This window comes from Aotus nancymaae, unplaced genomic scaffold (genome assembly GCF_030222135.1).
Source record: "Aotus nancymaae isolate 86718 unplaced genomic scaffold, 86718_ANA_hifiasm-v0.15.2.pri h1tg000002l, whole genome shotgun sequence".
NCBI lineage: Eukaryota > Metazoa > Chordata > Mammalia > Primates > Aotidae > Aotus > Aotus nancymaae.
In genome coordinates this window covers 31849599-31869857 of record NW_026988413.1, presented here as the reverse complement: position 1 = coordinate 31869857, position 20259 = coordinate 31849599, and the positions used below count along the sequence as shown (strand labels likewise).

Below are 20259 nucleotides of genomic sequence, written 5' to 3'. Positions count from 1 at the left end.
ATGGAAATCTGGCTAACAGAAAAAAAAAAGCAAGGTTTATTTAGCTAAGAAAATAATATACTAGGCAACAGTTTAAGTTCTAATTGGTGTCTGCCACAACCGTTTGAAGTTCTAATTAGTGTCTGTAACAAAACACATTGGCCCAATATTATTTGCAGGCTCTTTGATGTTTCAAATAAGTTACTTTTTATTGAACCATCATTTATAAAATCAGATTAAGAACAGGAAGGGACATTAAGGGTGATCTGTCATGGGAGTGGTGTAGTAGTGGAGAAGAAGTCTGGGAAGTTGGAAGGAGGGAGTGCAGGAGAAGGAAGTGGAAAAGGAAGAGGAAGTTGTGTCAAACTGGGGAAAAAAAAAGCTAGACAAAAGCACTGGGAGCAATTGCCTCGGAAATAGTACGAAAGGTCTCCTCAGCTACTTGTGGAAAGAAGGCCTGGGATTGTAGTAATCAGTTTTTACTGGGGAAAGTATAAAATTGCTGGTGATCATTAGCTTAAGGCAACAGCTTGCTATACGTTCTAGCTTAACACTTTTGTGTGTTTTACAAAATAGAAATGATATATAAATCTTATTCACTTCATTGGTGAAAACAATTCCTTTCAGTACTGAGCTTTAAGCCAATGATATTCTGGTAGAATTACTTTTCCTTCAAGGAGCAAATGGCCAAGAGTTTACAGTGGAACATTTTATTGTGGTGGCGATTGTTTTAAAAAAACCATTGGCAGACCTGATCAATTTAGTGTAAATTGCTATACAGTGATAACAACAATTGCTTCAAACTCATATTTTAACCAGAAATTTTTAACTATTCATTTTAAAATGCTTTCAAACTTAAGGAAAATTGCAATAACAATACAAAGACCTTCTGTAAAATCTTCACCAAGATCTACCAATTGTTAACATTTTTGCACATTTATCATTGTCTTTGGGTCTGTTTTTATCTCTGTCTCTCACCACATAAATATTATTGAATCATCTAACTACCAGACATTATGCCTCCTTTCCTTTAAATTCTCCAGTATATATTTCACAAGTAGACATTTTATTGACATAATTACAGGGCAATTTTCAACATTAGAACATTTAACTGATTTACAACTATAATCAAATTAATAAACATTACTCAAATTTCTCCAATTGTCCTCAAAATGTTCTTCTTAGCATTCATTTTATTTTCAAGTGTAAGATCCAATCCTGGACCATGTATTACACTTAATTCTCATGTCTCTTTTGACTTCTTTAATGTAAAACAGATCCTCAGCTTTTCTTTGTCTTTCATGACACTGATACATTTGAAGAGTACAGGTCATTTATTCTGTAGAATAAACACCAATTTGGGTGTGTCTGGTTCTTCCTCAGGCTCAGATTTAGCTTATGCATTTTTGGCAGGAATAATGGATAAGTGATACTGTGTGCTTCTCAGTGCATCACATTGAGAGGCATACAAAGTGAATGTTACTATTAATGTGGACCTAACTTTACTTAGCTGGTAAAGGCAGTGTCCAATCACTTCTCTACTAAAAACTTACTGTTTCCCTCTTGTATTTAACAAAAATATACTAGAGAAAATATAAATATCTCATTTTTCTTCAAAGATCCTGATAGGTTAGTGGATTTAGAATCCGTGGATTTGTGAATCCACAGATTCACAACTATCTCAACAATTATTATAATGGGTACAAAATGGTGATTTTTTTTTCTAAGTTCATTATCCCTTTTATATTTGTTATTCTACTTTAAGAAAGATATTTCCACTTAACTCCATATATTCTTTTGTTAATTACCATCAACATGGGCTCATGCATTCCTACTTTACTCAATTAGTACTAATATTATTTATTTTGATGCTCAAATGTTCCCAGATTAGACATATTCTATCATAAGCCATTTGACAAGTTTCATTAACTGAGAACTTCCTTACGTTCTAGTATGACAAGGTTACTCCATACTAATCTTGTAATTCCCCTGTTCTAGTTCTGAAATCTGCTGTTTTACGAAGGAGCCCTGATTCCTTTGAGAGATATTATTTGTAACCCAAGATCTGTGCATTAGGTGTGCTTAGTGCAACTAGAGTGCTGCTGCTTCTATGCCCTTTCATGGAGAGAGACATAGGGTATATATGAATACACATTCATACTGACACGCACACACACACCCCTACAATACAAAGGAATATGTATGTGTGTGAATATATGTGTATCATACATACACACAGCTACATCTATTTCTGTATTTATCTATAAAATCATGAGTACATAATGACACCTCCAATTACAATACAACATTACAAGCTTTTATCAAGCCTTCTCCCATTCATATTTGTATCTTCTTTCTGCAATGTGAGAAATTAAATTTTTACAATAGCACATTTAATATATTTGTGCTTAAAATATTTTTCTGAAAATTTTTTTTAAATCTTAGCTGATGTAACAGAAGGAGAGTATTTGATAGACACACTATCATTACTAAAATTAAATTAACATTTTGAGGCATATTGTAAGGAGCTTCTTTATGGTACACTGCTAAATGCACAGTGTGACAGGATAACTTCACGTAATAGCTTAAGTCATGTAACTCTAACAGAGATACATGACTTAAAATACATCATGTATTTAATGTTTAAAACATGTATCTGTTTTATGGACAAGGTAGAAGAGGAAAGTTAAATATGGACATACTTTAGCTTTCAAGGATATGTATTCTACTATTAGACAGAAATCGATTAGTTGGGAAATACAGAAGCAGACTTTATTATGCTCATTACTGTGCCCATATCTCAAAAAGGATACACAATCTTACTTGTAGCAGATAGCTGTTGACATCTTTCTACCTCGTATAATGATACTGATCCAGAGCCTATAAAAAGGAAAAGGCCAAAGAATTAAGTCCATTACAACTTCAATGTAGAACTGAAAACTATGCAACACTGCTGAGACAAATTGAAAAAAATATAAATAAATGGTGAAATATGCCACATTCATGATTTAGAAGACTCAATATTGTTATCAATTCTCTCCAAATTAATCTGTAGATTCAGCATAATCCTTTAAAAATAGCAGCGGCTAGGGTGGGCACAGTGGCTCACGCCTGTAATCCTACCACTTCAGAAGGCTGAGATGGGTGGATCACTTGTGGTCAGGAGTTTGAGACCAGGCTGGCCAACATGGTGAAACCTCTTCTCTACTATAAATGCAAAAATTAGCCAGGTGTGGTGCACAAACCTGCAATCCCAGCTGCTCAGGAGGCTGAGGCACGAGAATCACCTGAACCCAGGAGGCAGAGGCTGCAGTGAGCTGAGATTGTGCCACTGGACTCCAGCCTGGGCAAAAGAGCAAGACTCTACCTCAAAACAACAACAACAAACAAACAAATAGCAGAGGCTTTATTGTAGAAATTGAAAAACAGATTCTATCACTTATGTGGAAGTACAGAAAATCTAGAATATTAAATAACATTTTATAGACGAAGAACAAAATTGGAGGACAACGTACATGACTTCAAGACTTACTATAAAGTTACAGTAATTTAAGACAACATGCCACTAGCATAAGGATTGACAAATAAATCAACTGAATTAAATTAAACAGACAGCATGGAAATAAGCCCACATTTGCATTGTCTTGATTTTTGACTAAAGCAACACAGCAATTCAAGGGGAATGCAAATGGTGCTGCAAAAACTCGAAATTTAGTATGGAGAAAAATGCATACTTCACAGTATACTAGTAAGTATTGAATGGTAAGCCTAGACATAAGCCCACATTTATACTCCCTTGATTTTTGACAAAGATATTAAAGCCATCTAATAGAAAAAGGAAACAAATGATGCCACAACTAGAAATTCCTAAAGAAAAAATGTCTACCTCATATCATGTGACTAGGTATTAAAAAAGAAACAAACTAGTGATATATGCAACAATGTGAATAAATCTCAAAAACATACATATAGTATGTACAAAAAGAGTACATATGATAGAATTTTTTCAAAGTTCTAGAACAGCAAATCTACATGTTTATGTATTAGTCAAAACTCATGGAGTGCTACATGAAATGGTTAAGTTGTCCATTTCACTGCAAGTAATTTTACCTCAAAAATAAAAAAAGAACTCTAAATAACTACAAAATTCTAGCTAATTATGTTCATATTAAGGTGTTTAGAAAGTGTACTTATGTCTACAACTTACCTTGAAATGCATAAAAAATATAAATTAATGAATGAAAAGAGGCATATAGGCCAGGCGTGGTGGCTCACACCTGTAATCCCAGCACTTTGGGAGGCCAAGTTGGAAGGATCACCTGAGGTCAGGAGTTCGAGACCAGCCTGGCCAACATGGTGAAATCCCATCTATACTAAAAATACAAAAATTAGCTGGGTATGGTGGCAGGCACCTGCATTCCTAACTATTGGGAAGCTGAGGCAGGAGAATCACTTGAACTTAGGAGGTGGAGGTTGCAGGGAGCCAAGACGGTGTCACTGCATTCTGGCCTTGGGGACAAAGTGAGACTCCATCTCAAAAAAAAAAAAAGGCATATAGAAACAAATACACAGGTGACAAAGCAAACAGAGTAAAGTATTTATTGGAGAATCTAGGTGGTAGGTATTTGAGTATTCAATGTACAATTGTTTTAACTGTACCATGTATGAAAATTTTTATTATGTTGAAAAAATACGGTATAGAAGAAATAAAAGGGGAGATGAAAAAAATATTAAACTTATGAAATTTAATAGAATGACCAAATGAACATCAAAAAATAGGATTTTACTCTAACAAGAAAGCAAAAGTAGTAGTCACAGCAATAAGGTTACAAAATGTTTTCTAAAAAGAAGAATTTAAGACTTTAAAAATCTATATTTTATAAATACTTTGGCTTAGATTCTATTATATATGAAAATATATTATGTTTCTATAATTTATCTTATAGGGCATCATACACAAACATATGCATTACTAGTCAATTCCTTGTCGTCAATATTGCTAATAAATGGTATAAAAATCCAAGTCAAGAGGACTTGAATGGACATCTCAGGCTGGCATGGTACAATTTCAATGTATCTAATATAGTAACTAATATTGGCCATTACAACATAAGATGGAAACAATGGCAGAAACCATAAAAGTAGTCAAATAAGAAAATGTGTAAAACACACATGGTTGCCCACAAACTGACAAAAATATATTTCAACAGAAAAGCAGATAAAGGGTAAGAGCAGACAATCTGAGGAAGAAGGAATTAAAAACATTTGTGAAAATACAGTAAGATTTTCAAGTTTCCAAGTAGTCAGGAAAAATAAGATAGAAAACGCCTTTTACCTGCCGAATTGTTAAAAATTATAGTATTAACTTCCCATACTGTGAAGATTGTGAAGAAAGTACATTCTTCTGTGCTGCTATTTGGATATAAATTCCTATGACCTCTGGTAACTAATCTGGCAGCATCTATTAAAAGATGTGTGTACCCTTAGATATATCAACCTCACTTTTAGGAGTTTATTCTGGAGAAGTAAAAACATGGAAGTACATATATTCAAGGATGTTTATTAAAGTATTATTTTTAAGAGCAAAAAATTGGTCACGATCTTAAGGTCTATTAAATGAAAAATGAAAAAAAGTGTAATATTATTATGATGGAACTATAATGAATTTGAGTCATATGAATTAGCCCAGAAAAAAAGGTCTATGACATATTGTTGAAGAAAGCAATTATTTATTATAGTGTGATTTCATTTTAGTAAAAATTTAAGAAAAAGGCCAGAGTCATATTGTTTATATATAGGTATATATGTTTGTATAAAGATGAAGCGACTGAAGAAATCACATTAAAGTGTTAATCTTACCTCAGGGAGAGGGAATAAAGGCACAGTGAAAGCTATTCGACTAGATATTACAACACATATTACTGTGCACTTTAAAAATAATGAAAGAATCATTTTAAAAGGAGAAAGAGATTGTAAAAGGTATAATTACAAATTATACTGTCTCCAAATGATCGTCAATTGAACTAAATCGGTTTCCTAATGGTAGTTCAAGTAATCATACACCAGGCTAAAATGTTATCACCAGGGTGCTAGCATTTTAAAATAAGGAGAGTTTTAAAACACAGAGAATTAGGAAAATAAATGTAAAATACATACAAAAAAATCAAACAGCCTGCATTTGGATCTGTCTTGCTTTGTCATCGGTTAACAGCTAAGTAACTGTGGACAAATTATATGATATCCATCCATCAAAGCTTCAGTTTCCCATTGTAAAAGGGAGAGAGAATAATTCATCTCATAGGAGTGCTGTTAGAATTAAAATAATAATGCATGCAGGCACTTAAGTGTCTACCAAGAAATGTATGTTAATTTTCGTGCTTAACATTATTGGGATGTTAAGAGAATAAATCATTTAAAGAATCTCATAAAAGGATTCTTTGGATCATAGAAGGGTAGAAGTTAGGTTGTTAAAAAAACAAAAACAAAAAACAGAGAAAAGTGACCTAGATTCTAGGTCCCAAAATGCAGAAGTAGAAATTAAGACAGGCCAGGTATGGTGGCTCATACCTGTAATCCCAGAATTTTGGGAGGCCAAGGCAGAAGGATTGCTTGAGACCAGGAGACCAGGAGGTAGAGAACAGCTCAAGCAACTTATAGTGATATCCTGTTTCTACCAAAATAAATAAATAAATAAATAAAAGATAAAAAAATAGCCAGGCATGTTGGCATGTGCAGGACTATAAGCCCCTGCTACTCAGGAGGCTGAGGTGAGAGGATATCGCTTGAGCACAGGTGTTTGAAGCTGCAATGAACTATGATCATGCCATCGCATTCTAGCCTGGTTACCAGAGCAAGAGCCTGTCTCTTAAACAAACAAAAACCCAGAAATTAAGACAAAGTGGTAAAGAAAAAAAACAATACACATTGAGGCTTTCAAGTTCAGATCTGACGAGGCACCTATTCAGGTAGACAATATTATAAGGACACATTCCACTGTTTGTTAATATTTTGTAATTAGATGACTGATTAATTCAATAAAGACTAGGAATTATGTATACATCTAACATATGTATGAGCAAAAAGTATTTGGGCTATGTGAAATAAGTGGCAAAAACAATCTTTGTTCCCTTTAAAAACTTATAAGCAAAATAGTTGTCTATGAAATCAATACAGATTTTCTTGTGAATATGCACACAGGGTATGTATATATCCTAATCAAATAATCACTACCATCCAGTTTGAAAATGTAATTATATAATTTAGGAAGAAATCATCTTCACTTTTTGGCATAGGATACAAAGATTTTAGTATGTTCCTCTACTATGTGAAATTTTTATTAAGGGAGAAAATGAGAAGGCATTAAAAATAATTATGTTGATAAAACTATTTTATTTAGCAAGAACTAAACTGTCAATGTTAAAGATTGTCCTTACTTGGAAAGCTGTCGTCAGGTTCTGATTGACAGATAACATCTGAATGCTGAATGGCTGTCAAATTTGCAGATTCTAAATCCCTATAATTGAAAGAATAGAATTTCAAATTGCATAAAACAAAGTCACTATAGTAAATTTAGCTCTACCCATAAAATCCAGAAATTCATTGAAATTGTATATAAAACTTTGTATGTATATGCATTCTTCAGTTAAAGGACTATTGCTTTTATCAGATTATCTGAGGGTTCTGAGGCCCCTCAAAATTAAAAACTTGAATATAGAAAGGTACAAGTAGAACAGCAGAATGATGAAATAATGCAAACAAAAATAAACTGGGAATTTAACAAATGGCATTCTGAGTCATAACAATCTCACTCTAGATTCAAGAAGCTAAATACTATGTTGCTATATATAGCAATGATATTAAAATCAGTAAAATTGATATAAAAGTAATAAAACAAGCTAATTTAGAGTCACACTGATTTCAATGAATTGAAATTTTGACACAAGTTATTTAAATTTACTGAACAGTATGTTTTCTCCTTGAAGATATGCAGATTTTTAAAATTTCTAGTATATTGACCAAAATGCTTCTGCACACAATACTTGCTAGGAACACTGCAGGAAAAAGAGAATTAAATATATAGCAGGTTTAAGATACTATTTACTTTCTGGCACATGTAAGTTTTAAAAATGTTTTTAAAAAGTTTAAAACAAAGTGGCACACCAAAACATGTGTTATCTATTTAATCAGTGGCAATTCAGAAATATATATATATGTATTTTTATGAGAGAATTAAATATTTTTGGAATCTTAGATATGTATCAAATTTTCCTAACTTTGGCTAAGGTCTAGTTTTCACTGTATATTGCTGTACTTGGAGAGTGTGGCAAATGAAAGAAAAGAAGCATGACTGGAAAAGCCAGAATTTAACTGTTAGAAAACTTCAACTATAACCCTGGCTCTGCTACTACTTAGCTATACGAACCTATAATCATTTGATTTGTTTCATTTGCCTCATCTATTTAAAAACATAGAGAATGGTACAAAAGACTATAAGGATCAAACAGGAACCTATCAGAACCCCCAGGAACAATATGATCTTAGAAATCAGCTTAATGAATACCTTATTTACATTTTCTAAATATTTACATTAAAAGCTTACTTTTTCAGTTGCTCCACATCAGAGTTACTTTCTGGCAAGACCCTGATTCCCCGACCATAACTGGTACCTCCATGAAGATGAAACTCTAAACTTAACATTGTCTGATTCTCTGAATTCATTGATTGAAGTTTGGTATGAAGGCTATAGATTCTAAGAAAGCTTCCAACCTAAAAATAGATCATTTATTATTTAGAAAGCAGGGAAAAATTAAAATATTTCTGATATTTAAAACTTTAATAACTAATATGGGGCAATGACCAACAACAACCAGGGCACTGACCAATCAGGAAATATACCAAAGTATCTGCAAAGTATGCTATACCACTGTGGCTGAATGTCAGCTGCATGGACACTAGATCAAAACTAAGCATATGGACATGTGCATGCATACGCATGTGTGCACACACATACATATACACACACATTCAATTTTAATAGATATTTCCATTTTGAAAAAAAAATTGTGTCTTTTCATCAATAAAATACACAATTTTGGTATTTTGGTATTTTGGTAATGGATTAAGAAATCCATTACCTAAATGGAATTCAAACCCTCTATTTGACTAAGGTTTCTGAAAATGTCTTGCTTTAACTAGTTTAAGGATTAATTAAATATGATCCCTAAGATGCTGTCATTACAAGAATACTAAGAAGAAATTTTAGTGTGGTACCATCTAAAAATAATAAACATCTTCCATCTTAGAACTTCTATGGAAAAAAAACTTTTGCATTTGTGCCTGCACTACCATAGTGTGAAACATTCTGTGACTTCAAACATGAAACTAGAGTTTTGAATTAAATGTCCCATAGTTAATTTCGGATGTTTTGCTAAACTTAGTCTACAAATGTCTTTAATTATAGACCACTGAGATTTTCTTATAATGGAGATTTCAAATGAAAGAGATGCAGGATGCTATTCAAAGATATTGACATCTATCTAAAAGAAGACGCTAGATCATCTAAATCACATTTATATTTATGAAGAAAGATTTAGAAACAAAAGGAATTACAAACAAGGAAATTTAATTCATTTGTATAAAAACAGCACTCCTGACTACTGTGTGACTGACTATAGGGATACCACTCTTTCTACCTAAAAGTTCAGGATTAAGTAACAGACATCTTACATAACAGAAAAGCTATGTAGGTTAAGAATTCTTTATCTGAAATACTTGAAACCAGAAGTGCTTTCAGAATCCAAAAACAAAAGAGAATAGTCAAATCAATTCTGAAGAATATGAGAAGAGGGCTTTACCCTATCAAAAAGTACATAAAGAAAAAGGATAATAAACATAGGTGTACATACAAACCCACATGTGGAGACACAGAGAGAGGGATGTGGAGAGCAAAAAAAAATGAGAGCAGGCAGGGCACAAAGAAGGTTGGATGTGTAAGGTTTTATTTCCTAAAATGTAAAAGTGTTTGAAATAAATGTGGCAAAACATTGAAAAATAAGGTGAACATATGGGTGTTTATTATACTATCTTCTCTACTACTGTATTTTTTAATATAACAAAATTTCTAGGCCAAGATATAAGTTATTCACATAAAGATAAGTTGTTATTATCAAAAATTCCTTATGGAGGCAGCATTGTATTTTTTTAAAAGCTTGACTAAAAATACTATGAAATGTGCCAAGTGTTCTATTATAAAACACAAGTATTGGTTAATCTTATCAGTATTAAGATTCTGAAAACACAAATGAAGAATCATAACCAAAAAATTATAAAAACATAGTTTAAAAAACTATTATAGAAGTCTATTTCTATACTGAAACACTAATAAAAAAAAGCAACGTAAATATTGCTAGTAAGAAATGACTATCCCTTTAGAAATAATCAAATTATTCCTCATAAACTGTCAAGAATTTCTCTTTAGGTTTATTATTTTTAATTCCCTGAATATGTCTCAAAATAGCCAATCAAATCACAGTTTTTGGTCAAGTAAAGGTCAAAACTTAATTATGACCATGTATATTTTGTAATTAACAATTGTTTCTGGTTAAGAGTCGGGATTTAGAAAGTAAAGCTTTAGTTTCTAGACAACAGGTTTGAAATGTCAGCTTATGTGACTGAGTCTGTGTAAAATGTTCAAGGGAATGATATAACATACTTAAAAAACAAGATACAGAAAATAGTTAAGGGCAATTTAGGCTGTAAAATGTATGGTTTGTAGATGTTGATTATATTCTATAATTGCATTATACTATCCTCTTTATTAAAATAAAAACATATTTTTTTTGCTGCTCCTACACAGCAAAAGTCTTTTGAATTGGTTCCAGATATTTTGATACAAAAATGCAATTTTAAACAGTTGTCTTGAAAGTACCAAGAAGAATTCATTTATATCAATGTCACGTGAGTGAAGTTTCTAAATTAACAAGTTATACGGGTTATCAGAAAACAAATAAATGTAATGTCAATGTATATTAAATAAAAATCTAAAGTCATATTACAGAGAAAAATCCTTTTCATTTTTATATTGCATTGCAGACTAATAATATGCTATATCCTTACAGAAAACACAGTACCATATATTTTCTTAATTATGTGTGCTCATATCACCCTCTAGTGAGCAAAATAAAGCAGACCATAAAAAAGGAGAAAAGAATTTGGAAAAAAAAAAACAAAACCATGGCACTCACTGATTCATTCATTCAGCAGCAGCTACTATTTGCTTCATTCTTACTATAGGGAAAGCACTGTGATAGGTGATGTTTAGGACTAAGACAAGAAAAGCAGGAAAAGCGGGGAAACAGAAAGACCTATGGAAGCAGCATAGGGAAAGAGAAGAGAATTAAATGGTGAAGGTAGGGATGCAGAGTGTGGCACTAAGGTGAATCTAAAATGTAAATTCATTTTATTTATGAAAGAACTCTATGAAAAAACCTTCAGAACTGGACTTAGTATATTTACTTTTGAAATAAATGAATCAATGTAGATAATATCTTTCAGGGAAATAATGTCAAAAAAAAATCTTCAACAGTCAGTGTTTTCTGATATGTCAATGATGTACTGATGTATGTGCATGCATACATACACACTTATAGAGGACAAAAAAGTGCAGAAGTATCTTCCTGGACCTTGGATTTAATCTAATTTATTGATTTGAGTTGGGTGAACTTATTTGTTTTGTTGTTGTTTTGTTTTTTAATTTTTATTCTTTTTTCTGCAACCCAGAACAGTGTTGATAGTGAACTTATTTGTAATACAATATACAATGGATATATTTGTTCCTCCATGGCCACTGATTTATAAAGGGAAATTGGGCATTCAGTGAAAAGGGAAATTCAGATCTTTACTCTTACTGTCTTCTTTTAACTTCCTATAAGTAGGTTAGAAGATATGTGTGATATAGATCACTTCCATTTAATGCTTTAAAGGATTAGCTCTGGAAGGAGACATGATGGGTTTAAACACTGGCTTCATTCTGATAGGAACAGGAGGAGGGGAAATTCTGGGCCAAAGAGGGCAGGTTCCCAGCAAGGACCCTGCCCTCAAGCTGAAAAGCCTCATATCACAGCCCAAAGTGAGAACTTGCATCCGTGTTTTCCTGCTCAAATGTTGCCTTTTCCAGAACCACCCATGGCCCACCCCACCTGCCATCCTGTGCCCATAAAAACCCCAGGCTGAGCCAGCAGAGAGAAGAGAGGCAGCTGACCATCAGAGACTACAGCTGGATGTCAGAGAAAAGCAGTTGATTTCAGAGGGACAGCTTGATGGTGTAACTTGGGAGAAGAACCTGGCCAGAGACGGCTGGATTTCAGGTGAAGACTACCTTCCTGCTCCATCCCCTTTTCAGCTCCCCTTCCTGCTGGGAGCCATTTTCATCAGTAATAAAATTCCCGGCATTTACCATCTTCAATTTATGCTTGAGACCGCATACCTCCTGGATGCTGGACAAGAGCTCGGGTGCCACAACTGTCGGTGTGAAAGGCTGTCACAACAACCCTCCACTGAGCTATTAAATCTTAAGCTGTCCTAAGCAGAGCTTAGAGTGCTGCAACACTTAGGACAGCAGAGCTAAGAGTACTGCAACACTTCCTCTGGGGCTTCAGGGGTCACAGACACTCTCTCAGATGCTGCTGCAGGGCCAGTACAGACTTTGCTTCTGCCCATGCCCAAAAGCTCTTGCCTTGGTTCCTGCAACTGCTCGCCTGTGTGCTCCCCTTCCCGCAAGGGGTGGGACACAGGGGGTCCGAGTGAGTGCAGTTCGCCTTGCCAGCACTGAAGCAGCAGGCTAGTTCCAGCGCCTGTGCATTCCAGTTCCTGCCTTCAAAGGGGTCTGGGAAATACCCTGCTTCGATCCAACTAGCTATGGAATCTTGAATCATTGGTTTAACCTCTGAGTGCCCTCACTTCACATTTGTAGAACAAGATGACTATCATCACCTATCTTATGAAGGTGCCTAGCAAAGGTTACTCTTATTAGTCACTGTATTTTTTATCATACCATTGTTCACTACAAAAAGTACATTCAAATAGAAGATATAATAGAGAAAAAAAATTCCCTACAATTTTTGCTAATAGTTAAGTACTGCCATATCTAAACTGTGTACCTTACTGTATTTCAAAAGACAGTATGCAAATTCTATAAAGTACACAGTATACACACACACACCCAATTTGTAATATATATTAGAGGTGATTTAACAATGTCTTTAACTAATGAGCAAAAAGTTACAAGCTATATTCTAACAAACCAGTTTACCAAGCTTAACATTAACAATATTTTATATATCCTGTCATTCTAAAGCAGTATTATCTCACACAACACATTTTTTTTTTTTTTACTATTTGCACGGAAGAGTTACGTACAGCTTAGCTTTAAGATATTTAAGAAAAATTATTTAAAAACATGTTCTAACCCATTAGATTTATCTTTTAATAATTTAATGTAACATACATTTTACAATTTAAAAAGCAAAAAAATAATTTCTAGACTGTAAATATCATCTATAAATGTAACCATATACAAAAAACTTACATGAGCAAAAATCACTACAATTTATAAAAACATAAAATAACATTTTTTCCTACTCAACATCACCTTCAGAAATTTTGCCACTTGAACATGGTTATCGTAGACTAAAATGTCTACTGTCAGATTTTGTAGCCGATGGATGTGGCTTAAATCACCTTCAAGAACAAGGTCTTGTATTAAGACTCTCCAAGATGGAAATGGTGTCCTGGTGCCATCCCATACCTGTCATAAGAGAGTAGAGTAGTTTTATCATCCTTTTGAAAAAATATTGGTGCTAAAAACGGTTTTTTTTCTGTTAATAGTACTTAAAAGTAATTCAATGTATGCCTCTTAATATTGACACTATTTTAAATATGACATTATTTTCTGATTGTAAAGAACAACATATGAACTATGGGTAATATAGAAAATGTAGAAGAATGTAAAGAAGAAAAAGAGTCATACCGCCGTAAGCCCAGACTAAATATTCTTGAGTCAAGTGCTTTATATAATAAAAACAAACCAAAATAGTCTTGAAATACATTCCTATTTATTAAAATGTTTGTATCTAAATATAACTAGCAAAATTACAAATGCTGTAAAATTTATAAAAATACTATATTTATTTGACATTAATCAAATTATTTCTAAGAGATTCAGTCTCATTCTTAAGATAGTTGTAAAGCATCATTCTGATGTTTCCACACAAAGAAGTAAATGCTGCAAATTTGAATATTTACCTTAATATGATGATTTTCTGGTTCAAATTATGCTTTTTGTTCTCCAAACTACATTACAGATAAGACATACAAACTACCAACCAGCTCTGGCTATAAATGATGTCTGATTATTTATTAAAAAATGAAAACATAAAACAAACACTCAAAAGATAAGGTGGCACCAATAAAATAGATATTAAAACAAATAAAATATATACACTTAGAGAAAATTCAACTTGAGAGTATTAAGAAAAATAATTTATTAATATGAACAGAATAGAGAAAAAAGTAGAATGATGTTAGATCAACAAATTTAGTAAATTATGCTTTTAATGCAAACCATTGGTGTATCATGGCTACTCAAAAATTAAAATGAATGCACTGTGGTTACTAAAAAAGTACCAATATTTGATATTGTGCCCAGTTTTAGATGGAAAATGATTGTACTGTTTTGTATGTGACCAGAGATTATTTTGAGTAATGTCTAGTTCCTCTGTTTTTTTAAAAAAATTTAAAAATTATTTCTGATACATAGTAAAATCAATGTCAGGAAAAAAAAATCACTCATAATTCTACTTCCCAGAGATAAAAACAGTAAAATGTTGCTTTATAGGACTCCCAATATATTTTTGCTTTGTACATATATTTTTAGTGTGTAAATGAAACTACAGTAATCACTAAGAAAACTATCATGAAATTCTATCTCAACAAGTATATGTCTAAAATGTCATTTTACGGTTACAAAGTATTTTATGGTGACATTTACAATGTTATTTTACAGTCTTCCTACATAAATAGTGTACACAATTCTCTATTGTTAGTATTTGGGTTTTTTCTAATTTTTCTACCATATTCTTATTTTTGTGCTCTAAGATAATATATTTTTTAAATGTACCTTTGTAAATATTTTAAATTATTTCCTTAAGATAATGAAAATAAAATTGCTGATTCGAAGGGTACAAAGAGACTTTTGAGATTTACTTTTAAATTATCATAAGAAAGCCTTACTAATTTTTATTTTAATTATACTTTAAGTTTTGGGATACACGTGTAGAACATGTAGGTTTGTTACATAGATATACACATGCCATGGTGGTTTGCTGCACCCATCAACCCATCAGCTGCATTAGGTATTTCTTCTAATGCTATCCCTCCCCTAGCTCTCCAGCCCCCAACAGGCTCTGGTGTGATGTTCCCTCTCTGTATCCATGTGTTCTCATTGTTCAACTCCCACTTAAAAGTGAGAACATGAGGTGTTTGGTTTTCTGATCTTGTGTTAGTTTGCTGAGAATGATGGTTTCCAGCTTCATCCATGTCACTGCAAAGGACATGAACTCATCCTTTTTTATGGCTGCATCATATTCTGTGGTGTATATGTGCCAAATTTTCTTTATTCAGTCCACCACTGATGGGCACTTGGGTTGGTTCCAAGTCTTTGCTATTGTGAATATTGCTGCAATAAACATATGTATGCATGTGTCTTTATAGTAGAATGATTTATAAACCTTTGGGTATATACCCAGTAATGAGATTGCTGGGTCTAATGGTATTTCTGGTTCTAGATCCTTGAGGAATTGCCACACTGTCTTCCACAATGGTTGAACTAATTTATACTCCCACCAACAGTGTAAAACCATTTCTATTTCTCTGCATCCTCTCCAGCATCTATTGTTTCTTGACTTTTTAATGACAGCCATTCTAACTGGTGTGAGACGGTATCTCAATGTTGTTTTGATTTGCATTTCTCTAAAGACCAGGGATGATGAGCCTTTTTTTCGTATGTTTGTTGGCCACATAAATGTAGTGTCTGTTCATATCCTTCACCCACTTTTCGATGGGATTGTTTTTTTCTTGTAAATTTAAGTTCCTTGTAGATTTTGGAGATTAGCCCTTTGTCAGATGGACAGACTGTAAAAATTTTCTTCCTTTCTGTAGGTTGCCTGATCACTTTGATGATAATTTTATTTTTGCTGTGGAGAAGCTCTGTAGTTTAGCTCCCATTTGTCAATTTTGGCTTTTGCTGCCATTGCTTTTCGGTCATGAAATCTTTCCCCATCCCTATGTCCTGAACGGTATTGCCTAGGTTTTCTTCTAGGATTTTTATAGTTTTAGGTCATACGTTTAAGTCTTTAATCCATCTTGAGTTAATTTTTGTATAAGGTGTAAGGAAGGGATCCAGTTCCAGTTTGCTGCATACAGCTAGCCAATTTTTCCCAAAACCATTTATTAAATAGGGTATCCTTTCTCCATTGCTTGTTTTTGTCAGGTTTGTCAAAGATCAGACGGTTGTAGATATGTGGTGTTATTTCTGAGGCCTCTGTTCTGTTCCACTGGTCTATATATCTGTTTTGGTACCAGTACCATGCTTTTTGGGTTACTGTAGCCTTGTTGTACAGTCTGAAGTCAGGTAGTGTGATGCTTCCAGCTTTGTTCTTTTTGCTTAGGATTGTCTTGGCTATACAGGCTCTTTATTGACTTTTCAATGTTGTATTTTAAACTAACATTTACATAACAGTTGTTTTCACTTACCCAAAAAAGTTATCTACTATAATTGGATGTAGGCATATGCAATGTTTCTGTAGAGAGAAAATGCAGACTCAACTATTTGAGCTAAAAGTTGGCACATTTTATCTTAGAATTTAAGAATTTTCTAAAAACATAGTGGTCAAAAGATAGAATATGCCTCACTGCATAGTAGTAGAGTCTTTGTCATTAGAAGTGTTCAGTGGCTAGCAAATGCTCATTTGTTAAGAACATCACTTCTGCCAGAGAGTATGACTGTCTGACCTAAGATTCCTCCTAACTTTGTTTGATTTTATGTTGCTTTAGCTTCAGTTTTATCATATTTGACTTATTTAACTTTATGCGTAACATGCATTTACAACTTTATCACAGTATTCCATGTGTATATAAATGTGGTATTTTCAACTGCAAAAACTTTGTATTTTACTCAATGATATCTAACTTCTCTGTTCTTTAATATGGGCAAGGTGTAAATGATAATAATGCTAAACTTCAAGACTTGTCCAAGTGCCACTGCACTCCATTTCTTGCCTTATTTCAAAGAGAGTATAAAGAAATAACCACAGGAGAAGGCTTGAAGAGGCATTTTTCAAATGCATCCTCTACTGGATGTCCTGGCAAGAAAAACATCAGACATCCAGCTTCTCCAGAAGTTATTTTCTAAACTTGGAAAGGTGGGAACAGAGATTTGATGGGTCTTAAGTCACTTTTATATCTTACTGATTTAAAAGTAAAACATAGTAATAAAATTGCTTCAAAACTATCTATGATATGCCTATTAAGTAGGTAGTGAAAGACATAAGAAGAGAACCCAACATCAATGGGACAAAAAAGTAATTGAATGAGAGGGAAAGTGACCTTGACAGGGAAACAAAAATATTCATGTATATGACTACAAACCATAAGATAATAGAAACAAGTCTACATATTATTAATACTAAAATTTTAAAAATGCATAAGTCATACTATATTTAACATGTAGATCTGATAACACTGTATTTCTCTAGAAGAAAAGTATAAAATTTTAGAGAAGAGTAGAGCTGCATGAATATTGAGGTTCATCAAAAATAGTTAAAACTTAAGTTCTTGGTATAATATAGTGTGTCTATTTATCTCATCAGAATGCTGAAATATAAGCTTTTTACAGACATGTAAGTGGTCCTAACTTATAATTTCAAGTATTAAAAAAATATGTACCTTTAGAAGAAATGATGCTCCATCCACTTCTGCTTTGCCCAAGAGCTGACAAGTCAGGTCAAAATACTGCATTGGCTGAACATCACACAATTTTAGTAATGTCCAAGATGGTGACATATGAGTAGATGCCCAAACACGTAAGGCTTCTACCATTTTGTGGTCCTCTGTAGTGAAGTTAAAATACTTGCTTGAAGTACGAGGTATGATAGGTGCTCCCAAAGTTCCCTCAAATGTTAAAGATGCAAAGCCAGGGCTGGTGATACCCTGAGTCTCCTTTTTATACACTTGAATCTAAGAAAGTAGGGCAAAGTAGAAAATATACAAAAAAACAGCTTACTGATGAAGAATCTATGAACCAAAGAAATTGGAAAGATTATCAATTTTGTCAGCATAATTGAGAGAGGGCATTTTTAAAAAACTGTTTTTCAGTTAATTAGCATATGAAATTCTAAACTCAACTGGTGCTCTATCAAGATACAGAACTATCATGTAAACTGTGAACCTCTATGCAAAGTTCATTTATATTTTTTAAAGAGCTAGGTAGTAGTCTCCCTAATCCTATCAAGCTTGCATTTTTACATTTTATTTATTAGTTCTTTATTAAGGTGTCATTTTTACAAGGAAAAGGGATCACAAATGAGAGTGACTTACGAATATTATAGAAAAGACCAGAACACTTGAAACATGAGAATATAAAATGAATAAAATGCAGCTCAGGCGAAGGTTTAATCAGTGACTGAGAGCACTGAGACACCTCATAAGCTCTTTTGCTTTCTGAATTTGGGGGTTGTTATCAGAGGCACATATATTTATATTGTTATATCTTCATGAAGTGACCCCTGTGTCCTCATGAAATGGTCCTTCCAAAACTGACAGTAATATCGTCATTTCATTTCCTTTATGTTTACTTAGTACATTTTTTTCTACAGTTTTAGTTCTCACTTGTTTAGGTCTACATATTTAAAGTGCATTTCTCATAAGCAGCATATACTTGGTTCATGATTTTTTTTGTTCAGTCAATTGTTTCCTTGCAATCAGAAACCAGTCCATTCACAGAAACACAATTATTAATATGGCTGTATTTAAGTCTACTATCTTGTTATTTGTTTTCCTTTTTTTTCCACACCTCTTGCTGTTTTGCTTTTTTAAAACTGTTTTTTCTATTGTCCCTTTCTTGTTTTCTTTTAGAATTCTTATTAGTGCTCCATTTGCTTCTTCTTACCTATGAATAACTCTTCAACTTGTCTACTTGGAATCAATATTGTTCTACTATGTACTTTCTACTTTCCATTTCATACTTGCCACTTCCTATTTTATGCATTCTACTTCACAAAGATAACTTTTCAATAGTATAATTCTATTTAATCATCCCACCCAATATCTGTGTTACTGTTGTTGTATTTTTTCTACATATTTTATAATCCCCACTATGTAATATTATTGCTTTTGCTTTAAATAGGCATTTGTCTTTTAATTAAATTACAGAAAAAATAAAAACAGTGTGTTTACATATTTACTATTTTTTCCTCATAATTTCTTGTATTTTTGTCAGCTCCTAGTTGCTAGCATTCCTCTCTGGCCCGAATATCGTTCTTTAGCATTAATGCTATGCAGGTATGCTGGCCATAGACTATCTCGTTTTTCCTTTATAGAAAATGTTTTTATTTTACCCTCATTCCTGAAGAATATATTTGCTGGATATAAAATTTTGTGTCAATAAATTTTTCTATCACCATTTAAAAATTATTCCTTTGTTCTCTGGGTGTCACTGTCTCTGATAAGAAGTAAAAGATGACTGGTATCACTGTTTTCCAACAATGAACCATTTTTTTCTCCAGTTGATTTCAAGATTTTTCTTTCTCTTTGTTTTTCAATGGCTTCACCATGTTTTGTTTGGATGTGCTTTTCTTTGGGCACACCCTGCATAAAATACATTTAAATCATTGTTTTTCATCAAATATGGAAAAATTCTGGTCCTTATTTCTATAAATATTTTCTTTTCCTTCACATTCTCTCCTCTTGCATCTCAAATTACATGTAACATTTGATATTGTTTCATAGGTCCTTAGGGTCTATTAGTTTTTATTTAATCCTTGCTCTTCAGATTAGGTAGTTTCTAATGATTTGTCATCAATTTAACATATATCTGATTTAGCCCATCCCGTAGATTTTTCATTTCATTTGTTCTTTTCGGTTACTGAATTTCTATTTTTAATAGTTTCCACTTCTTTCCCTGCTGAAATTTCTTATCTTTTCATTAATTTAACGTCTTCCTTTAAT

The 20259-nt window shown here is 32.9% G+C and overlaps 1 protein-coding gene across 7 annotated transcripts in view; it reads right to left on the bottom strand.

The window, feature by feature from the left end:
- The window catches only part of POT1 (protection of telomeres 1), a 156638-nt gene that overhangs the window by 51476 nt on the left and 84903 nt on the right, over window positions 1-20259 (bottom strand). For all 7 annotated transcript variants that reach the window (XR_002479035.2, XM_012474023.3, XM_012474026.2 and 4 more), the window contains 5 exons: window positions 17980-18270; window positions 13628-13783; window positions 8579-8745; window positions 7413-7492; window positions 2803-2859 (listed from right to left, as the gene is read on the bottom strand). Coding sequence is in view for 6 of the 7 variants with exons in the window: in XM_012474023.3 (XP_012329446.1) it covers window positions 2803-2859; window positions 7413-7492; window positions 8579-8745; window positions 13628-13783; window positions 17980-18270 (751 nt within the window). In the remaining variant the exon portion in view is untranslated. The remainder of the gene's footprint in view (window positions 1-2802; window positions 2860-7412; window positions 7493-8578; window positions 8746-13627; window positions 13784-17979; window positions 18271-20259) is intronic.